Consider the following 9,451-nt stretch of genomic DNA (forward strand, 5'->3'; position numbering starts at 1 on the left):
CACCTGTCTGAGCCTTTACGAGCCTGTCCGTGAGCTTGAGGATGTCCACTCTGGCCTTGTCCACTGCTGTCTCCAGCTCCCTGTAAGGCCTGTATAACAAGTAAGTTGCTTTTCCATTAGTGGACATTTTTTCTGTGGGCCTTCCCAGTTTCATTTGAGAAAGATTTCCAGCAAGTGCTGGGACAGAGAGCTTATTCAATTGACCTATGATGATATCAGGCACTCCTTGAGTCTTCATGAAAATACAATGTTGTGTATGCACTTGTACAAAACAACACCTGTTAACTCATTGATGCTTCTTGGAGATGGACCAAATATTAAACACATTATGTATAGGATTAGCAATGATTTGTGTTCCAAATTAGAAAAAAAGAAATGAAAAGAAATTAAAAACAACTGTAGCTGGTCTGGACTCATAACGTGTGGAGTAGGATTTGTTGTCCAATTAGCAACACATGAAAGAGTGAGTTGTGTGAGCTTTTTAGGCTAATCAATGATTACGGTTACTACAGACATGATATACTGTGACTTATCACTTAATGTTTGATAAATAAAAGAAACTGAAAAAAACTACATCTGGCTACAACTGCAAAATATCCAACTGGGTGCAACTAAAAGAAGATATCAGAACAGCCCCATTAAACACATTTATCACGTGTAAGAGAGGGAAAGTAAAACCTTCGACCTTCTGAAAATATGATTGGTGGGATTTCCTTTTTTAGGAGTTTATATCTGTAGAAATAAGAAGTAGTAGAGATAAATTTTAACTTTTCTATTTTTTGTTATAAAAAACAAAAATATAATAAACTATAATATAATAAAAATGTTTATAATATAATAATACATTATAATATAATATAATATAATAATAAATTATAAAAAACAAAAATAAATAAAAATTTTGTTCTGTGCACTGATCTCCTTCTTGTTCCAACAGCAAGGAGGATAGGATTTACTTTATACCTTACCATGTTCTGAAACGCACTGATGAAGCTTGGCATTTTCCACTATGCACAACAAGAAAGCTTCTCCCCTCTGTAATTTCCTTCATCCTTTACAGAACAATGTTAGAAGGAACTTTGTCTAGAATATCAAGTCAATGGCTAATGGAAATCAAATTCAATTGAATAAATAAAAACACATTGAGGAGGATATAGTTAAAATAATATATGAGATAACTAAACTATAGGACAAATGACAAACTATCATTCAAGTATTTCTTCTAAATAGACTCATATTCCTTGACATTATCAAAAGGTCCCAACCTCTTCTGCACACTGGATGAGATCTTGCCATTCACAATACCGATGATCTCTTTGTTGATCTGGGCCAGTCTTAGAGTTGCATTTTCTGCACAGGTCAGGGCTTCTGTCACCTGCCAGAACAAGCATGCTTCTAAGAGGGACATTTATCCATATATTATGTTTCAAAGCAATGCCACATTTGCCAAATGATAGACAGAAGGTTAGACTTTGTGATTGGATGAACGGGTTATCTCTAATTGTACATGTCCAATCTTAAGGCTGAGGAACTCCAGTCCAGAAATAGTGGTAACAAGTTCAAGGTACTGTGATATAAATTGTTAGGAACATGTTGATGTTGTTGCCTACCTTGAAGGCAACATCATCCAAATCCAGCTGTGGTTCTGGCTCAGTAGAGGGAGACAAGCTCTCTTCTTCTCCAGCTTTAGCATTCTGTATGAAAAACTATGTCAAAACCACCTGGTTAAAGTCAAAAAGGACCTTCACAGAGGTTAAACATGGCTTTGATTTAGATTAGCGATCCTAGCTATCTTGGGGTCTTACCTAGGACAAGACAGTTCAAAGTGGAATTGTGCTTGAAATGCAAAAGCTCCAGCTAGCCCAGCTGATCACACCCATGCTCACCTCATTGAGCTGGGAGAGGATACAATTCCTCTGTAAACACGCCTCTTGGTAGCCTACAATAAAGACTGTCAGCTGCTGCTGGTATTTCTTCTTCATCACTGGATTCCCCACAAGGGCTTCCAACTGGGTCTGAGGAGAGTGGAAGGTCTCATTCTTGGTTCAAGCTACAGCACATCTTTTTATACACAGTTCTTGACAGTGAAACCATACTTATTGCACTATGCACTTTGTGTAACTGTCCTAACAAGGTTCAAGGGAGAAATTCTGCAGAATTCCATGCAATCCAGTTCATCCACCATACTGGGAGGGACTAAAAAGCTTTTAGAAGGTCTGGAATTGTAAAACTATTCCAGGACCATTTCAAACCCTTTGGCTCTGATTAACATCATAGAACAACTTTCTATGATGACATTTGACACTCCAACCTGGGCAGCACAATGTCCAATGATGAATAGTTATCACAATGTTCTGTCTATAAGGTGCTGCACAATTCTTCATCACTGCACAGATGATCAGGGGTGGTGCGGTGGCTCTGTGGCTCAGGATCTACACCTGTGGCTGGAAGGCTGCTGGTGCATATCCCGTGGCCGGCAGGGGAATCCTACTCTGTTGGGCCTTAACCCCAACTGCTCCAGGGGTGCTGTATAAACGGCTGACCCTGCGCTCTGACCCCAAGCTTCTCTCCCCATCTGTGTGTTTCATGGAGAGCAAGCTGGGGTATGCAAAAAGAAAAAATCCTAATACAAGAAATTGTATGTGGCCAATAAAGTGATCTGATCTCTTAACCTAATTAGAATACAGAGGCTTTCCTCACAGACCTAGCAAAAACAGTAGTTTTGTGCACCACGTGAAAGGTCAAATTATTCCATAGAAGGTGCAAAAACTGAACAATTGACATTTTTTTTCATTAAGACCTCACAATCTCCAATTGTTAAACAGTCACTGATTTTGTGGTTGGAAAACATGCAAATGAAAAGGAGTATTTCAAGACAAAAAATGCACGGTCTTGGCAAAAAAAGAAGAAATATCTGGAGCTCAATGGCAGTCAACATGGCTTTCACTGAATTACTCCTGTCTGTACTTGCCATGTCGTCCACAAACTCCATGCTGCCCTGCTGGAGTGTCTCCAGAGCCTGGTGATTGTTGTGAAGTTCAAAGGCCCGCACAGTCTGAAAGATAGCACCAATTAGAATAAACCGTCTTTAATTTTAGCATAGGATTCACTCACATATGCCTAAAATACACTGACCAGACTCCTTCCTTGTTGATGAATCACGTATGATTTGAAACGGACAATTTCCAAGTAAAACGAACACTTAAGCAATAAAACCAACAATTTTCAATGTAGGAACTTAAGGCTAGTCTACCTTCATTCCAATAATTAAAAAATAATAGATTCCCATGTTTTACCAGTTATAATTCAAGGTGGTAAAGCACTGGCAATGGTGTGCTTGCACGTGACTTCGCCAAGGAGCTATTTGGCTATGAAATGTCTGTGAAAAATATCATCCAAAAAAGTTTTGGCTTACGTGATCGACCCTCTTCTTAATTTTTGCCAGTTCCTCTCTGGTCTCCTGCGATCGGCGAGCCAGACAGGACTGCGTGTGCCCCGCCTGTGTCCGCCCATCCTCGGCAGTGAACGTCTCCTTGACAACCGTCCCAGGCTGTTGCAGGCCGGCTGACCCGTCCGTACCCCGGGCGCTCATGGCGAAGACAAATTCCCTTGTCGACCTTGAGCTTGAACAGATCAATCTGCTGAAAAACCCCTTTACACGCAACGCAGACCTTCGTGAAGGTGAGAAAAACCGCCCATTCCTGACACAGTACACAATGTTACTCGTAGGTTAAAAAAAGTTATTCTAAGTATTTTCAGTGAACTTCTCAGTGTCTCGCAGCAGTACCGTTCACTAGAAGTATATATCTTACAATAAATAACATATCTAAACAAAGCCTGTTTAAGTATTACCTGTGAAAAAAGTTCATTTTAAATAAATAAGGTTTTCACTGAAGTGCAATGTAAATTATACTAGTGTAGTGTAGTATAATTTACATTGTAAAGTGTAGTAATTAAAAAATATAATAGTCCTAGAACTTAATAATTCTTCTTTAAACATCTAATAACGTTTATCCAGGACGAGACTTAGACAAGTTGTCTTCAGTGAATATTAACGACAATTCAAAACGTTTTACCTGTTACGATTCAGTTCCATTTAAAAGCCTAACATCGCGCACCAGGACCCTGTTACAGTCCGTGTGCTCCACTAAGGCTGTTTAACAGATACGAGTAATTTTATACATCAACTAACAGCCACCCACAGCCCTTATGGTTACTATAAACAGTTTGGTTACTGTATCTAACACATACAAAGTGGCATAAAAGAATTCGACCGAAGCTTGCTTTTACACCAATCAGGATGTTGACAGTGGATCAAGCCAGCAATGTCCCCGCCCGTATGATTGTCAGATATTTATTACTAACAACATCAAAGTGGCACATATTTAATGTACAAACACCTTTACATACTAAGAGGCTGAAAAAATACTTAAGATCATTTTTAGAACACTAGCAACTACCATCGTATGTACAATACTCTTTTTTTTAATTTATTGATAATATTAATCTGGGAACTTGAAGGGGTTTGAAAATGAGAACAGGAGACTTTTTACGGTTGCGGGATTAGCGTTGTAGAAGCCGATTCCCTGCATTCCTTCAAGAAAAGTCTGCGTGGGATCTATGGACCCGTGAACTACTGCCAAACGGGTTAGTTGGGTTACAAACCTATTCATTCAGCCCTTCTTATGACATGATCAATTCAGCTCAGGCTTTATAGTCCCAGCTGGGGAGAATTTCTTTTACAGCAGACTCCCAACATAACCAACACAATGACAGACCAACTTTTACCAACAATGAAGTTAGTGCAACAGTGTTACAGCAGGATAAGAGTGAAGATAGTTAACTTAATAGGTCTCAAGTTCATGCACTTTCCTTTAGAGAGCCAAAATAACTCCCTAACATACTGCATCATGTTACGGCGAAATTAACCCAGGGATAAATCAACTGGGGAATTAAATTATAAATGGGACCACGGCCGGGAATCAATCCGGAGGTTTCTCTCTGCCAACAGAGTTTTGCCCAACGGAACGAAAACTTCAGGACCCCTTACGCTGAGCTGAGTTAACCAACACGCACTCAGTCAGGACCTTAAAGGGTTCAGCCTGTCCCCAGGAACGTAAATTTCCCAGATTTGCCCATCTCTGTCCAATGCAAATTAAATAAAGCTTTTCGCGGCCACATCAGCTTTGCTAACACTGCTCTCCACCACTCTCTGTTTAAAGCGCAGTACCAGACCAACCCCCGCACGCCGTTTCATTGATTCGAGAGTGACGAGGCAAACAGCCGGCCAATAGTGAGGCGGTATTTACCAGACTGACACATTCCTAAATCCTATTGGACAGCAAGCCAGCCAATGGTGAGGAGATGTAGGCCAGACTGACACATTCCTAAATCCTATTGGACGAGCAGCCGGCCAATGAAGCAGGACCGACGTGGCACAAGTCAATCACACTCTCGGAGGAGTTCAGCTTTTAGGATCGGTCCGGGATAAATGGCGATGTGTGAATTGAAATATCACCCTCGAATAGACGAGACCGATATGATTGTGCATTCAGCATTTTAATAAGGCATCACTAAAAGCAACCCCAACATTTAAAAAACATTAATATTATACAAATTTGTCATTAGAATATTATTTTCCTACTTTGTAGCTACTGTTTATTCAGGATTGTGCCTGCAAATTGATTAACGTCATCTTTGATTTCTCACTTTCATGTAAAGCGACTGCTCATGTGTGTAACAGCTTTTCAACAGCATGAACATGTCGGTAACTATAGTCAAGGCAGAATATTCAATTGAATTGAACAGCCTTGGGCCTTTTTATACTAGACTGCTTTGCTCAATGCCGCACCGATTGAAATGTATTTTTAGTTCGTCGGGGGCTTTGGCATTGAGTATGGGCCGGGCTAAGCGCTGCCTGGGGGTGTTAACCGGGCCCGTGGTGATTCGCAGTCTCCTCCCCGGATACACCTCTTTTTTTTCTGGGCCCATTGCAGCATTTATCCCCGCCACGGCTCCACTTTGTTCCGTTTGATGGTTCGCATCTTGGAGAGGAGGATGAAGCTGCTGTTCGCTGTCGCGATCATTGCCGGTTCGGTGATATTTCTGCTGTTCCCCGGCGGGTCCGTTGCGGACGAGAAGAAGAAAGGCCCAAAAGTCACAGCCAAGGTACGGAATGCTGGTCTTACTGGAGTAGACGGAGGGAGTTATTAATAAATCACATAGCATTTACTACGCGGGTTAAATACTACTTTACGTTTTCCCATTCATGCTAAAGGAGTAATATGGAATTAAAGCAAAGTCTTGCGCATTGTCCTCATATTGTATTATTGCTTAGGCTCCACGTCCTTCATTTTGCTTCAGAAATTCCTTCGCTTCGCTAACCACTCCCCTTTGGCTCGTACATTTTTTTTTTACTGGGTGATTAAAAATATGCATAAATCAGGGAAACGAACAAAAACTTGCGCTACACGACCTAATATATCAGCACGAGGAAAACGGAATCGGTGTTCGTCTTACAAGTCCAGTTTGACTGAGCTTCGTCGCGCATTCTCCGAGCACACCTCCATCCTGCACGGATTGAAAAAGGCCTTGAGCTTTTATGTTTTACGTTAATGCAATTACTGCTTGTAAATGTTTTATTTCTATTTAAAACTCGTTTTTTAATGTTACACATACAATTGAGGACGAGGCCCATCGGTTACTTATTGTGTCCCCGTATGACACTTGACAAGCAGAACAAAGAAACGGATAGCGTTTTTCCCAGTTGAAAAAAAGGGGATTGTATGTTGTAGCTCGGTGCCAACTGTCGCAAAGTGTTCTGCTACAGCGTCCGCTTGGAACACGTCTTCGTTTCCTAGGCATTTTAACCTATAAGAAGTGCTAGTTTTCAGTGGGAAATACTGGAAATAAAGAACATTATCGTAAAAAAAAATGGAAGATTTGAAAGTTACAATGTACAAACATGCATAGGTATATACTGTAGATACAAATGATCAATACTGAAAATAATTAGTGGCATTCTCTTCAATAATATAGGGGTCTTAAACGACTCTCTGTGGAGTATAGTTCAAGAGCTAAGTTAATTTTAGGTTTAATTGTTGTGCATTGAAATGTAGAAATGAGAAATAATCAAACAGAAATTATTGAAAATACCTCAACATTGTTCTTACTTCTAACCAAGCCCTTCACCGCTCAAATGAAGAAGGCTCCACGGCCGAAATGTTGTTTTCTTTCGTCTCTTTTCAGCAGGGAATAAACCTTTACTTGTTCCTTTGCAGCCTACGCATGCTGATGCAGCTCCCCACCTATATAATATATTGCTGTAAATACTTTGGGCTGTGCCAAAACAGACATGATACACAACTATATACACCTATAATATACAGAATACTTCCTTTCAGAGAAAAACACTTTTGGTTGCCTAATTCTTTCCATATTTTGTATGCCGAAGTTCCTCTTGAAGGGCTTGCAGGTAAATTTCCTTTGAGTGATTAATGACTGGCTTCTGCTTTTCCAGGTCTATTTTGACATCCGGATCGGAGATGAGGATGTTGGGCGGGTAGTAATCGGACTGTTTGGGAAAACCGTCCCAAAGACGGTTGAGAACTTCATCGCCTTGGCAACCGGAGAGGTGAGCATCCCCAGAAGAAGTCTGTCTGGTTTACTAAATCACAGGTTGTTTTCTAGACTTTTCACTTTCTAAAGAAAGCCATTCAGGAGAAACTCAAGTTGGTTTTATATGATGTGGATATCTTTATCTTCCTCTTGTGTTTTTTTTTTTCCTATTTCCTTCTATAGAAAGGTTTTGGGTACAAGAACAGCAAGTTTCACCGTGTGATCAAGGACTTCATGATCCAGGGTGGAGATTTCACCAGAGGCGATGGCACAGGGGGTGAGACGCCTGAATCTCTGAACCACATATAAAACCTATCTGTAGGGACACCATATTGCTCCATAAGCCCCAGGACACTGAGCCAGGAGACCATTTTAAGAAGGAAAACAAGATGAATAATGATGCTGCCTATGTTTCATTACACGTCGTAATGGCAGTGGATGACAAGGTACTCGAATCAAATGAAATAAACAGCTGCTTAGTTTTTCTGATGTTATTGGAAGAGAAACTGAAAGCACTTTTACGTCTAACACTTTAATGTTCACAGTTGAAAAGAGCACATGAGCTATTTTATACAATTGCATATACAGTCAGCCACCACTTCTCTCCACTTGCAAGTTCCTCGCTTCTTTCTAGTTATGTAGCCTTTGCCATGGATGAGGTGCCTGTGTGATTCTCTTTGAAACTCCTGTCAAACCTGTTCTGTCAGGCAAGAGCATCTATGGGGATCGTTTTCCTGATGAGAACTTCAAGCTGAAGCACTACGGACCAGGCTGGCTGAGCATGGCCAATGCTGGAAAAGACACCAACGGCTCCCAGTTCTTCATCACCACAGTCCAGACCCCCTGGCTGGATGGGAAGCATGTGGTCTTTGGGAAAATCCTGGAAGGCATGGTAAGATTCAGCAGCCCTGCAGGAGGAGCTGCTTCCAGTGCCAAGTCTGGTTTCTGATGCACTATGTCAGAACAATAAGTATAAAGACTGCGGATACTTTTCTTATAGGGAGTGGAAGGGAATTTCAATTTTAGGTGGAGTTTTCAAGTCAGACTTGTGCACAACATCTAGATACATGAGGGCAGCATGAAATTGTCTGTTCATGTGAGGGTTTCTTCTGAGGGCACAAAGGTTGAAAACGAGGGCACAAGAATTAGTGCTTTGGTGTTCCTTTTCAATAACTTTCCTACCAGGGGAAAAGTAGAACATCTTTTCACCTTTGTAAATTTTCAAAGGTGTTTGAGAGATATGGTTGGATTGTCAAATGTCAGAAGTAGTAGTCTTCACGCCTCCTAAATATTTCATACATTTACAGTAGCTGTAATAGTCTGAAATGACCGGTCAGTACAACAGTCTAATGCAGTCTCCCTCCCCCATTCCCCCCCCCCCTTTGGCAGGACGTTGTGAGGAAAATCGAGTCCACTAAGACAGACGGCCGGGACAAGCCGCTTAAAGATGTGATCATTCACGACTGTGGCAAAATAGATGTGGAGAAACCATTTGCCGTTGCAAAGGAGTAACCAAAAATAGGGGTTGGGGTTTTTTAAAAGGAATTCCTGCGTGAGCTGTCACCGCCAGCCCTATCCTGTGTGCAAGCGCCGCTGCCCAGCAGAGCTGAGAAGGACGTCATCTTTCGCTGTACTACTGCACTGCAGCACTGCCTGACCAATGACATCCTGGGTCCACTTCCCGTGGCATTCCTTGTGGGGTTTTCCCCAGCGGTCACTACTTTTTTTGTAAAGAACAACCGTAAAATAAAGGATCAAAATTTTGTTAAATTACTGCTGAGTTTTTTTTTTGTAATTGGTTGCAAGGTTTTCTCTGCTGTTGCCTCTCGTTCAC

The 9,451-nt window shown here is 41.2% G+C and overlaps 1 protein-coding gene across 1 annotated transcript; it reads left to right on the forward strand.

The window, feature by feature from the left end:
- The first annotated feature begins 5,953 nt into the window (after positions 1-5,953).
- Positions 5,954-9,387, forward strand: ppib (peptidylprolyl isomerase B (cyclophilin B)). The gene is made up of 5 exons (XM_088920111.1): positions 5,954-6,168; positions 7,520-7,633; positions 7,801-7,894; positions 8,325-8,509; positions 9,007-9,387. The coding sequence occupies exons 1-5, from the start codon at positions 6,034-6,036 to the stop codon at positions 9,127-9,129; spliced, it is 651 nt and encodes a 216-aa protein (XP_088776237.1). The 5' UTR covers positions 5,954-6,033; the 3' UTR covers positions 9,130-9,387.
- The last annotated feature ends 64 nt before the right edge of the window (positions 9,388-9,451 follow it).

This window comes from Atractosteus spatula, chromosome 7 (genome assembly GCF_055471065.1).
Source record: "Atractosteus spatula isolate fAtrSpa1 chromosome 7, fAtrSpa1.hap1, whole genome shotgun sequence".
Classification (NCBI taxonomy): Eukaryota; Metazoa; Chordata; class Actinopteri; order Semionotiformes; family Lepisosteidae; genus Atractosteus; species Atractosteus spatula.

Excerpts from the sequence above, each read along its gene's own strand:
- ppib (XM_088920111.1), top strand. The coding sequence starts at position 6,034 with ATGGTTCGCATCTTGGAGAGGAGGATGAAGCTGCTGTTCGCTGTCGCG. Across the intron at positions 6,169-7,519 it reads GCCCAAAAGTCACAGCCAAG|GTCTATTTTGACATCCGGAT; the intron begins GTACGGAATGCT and ends CTGCTTTTCCAG. Across the intron at positions 8,510-9,006 it reads GGAAAATCCTGGAAGGCATG|GACGTTGTGAGGAAAATCGA; the intron begins GTAAGATTCAGC and ends CCCCTTTGGCAG.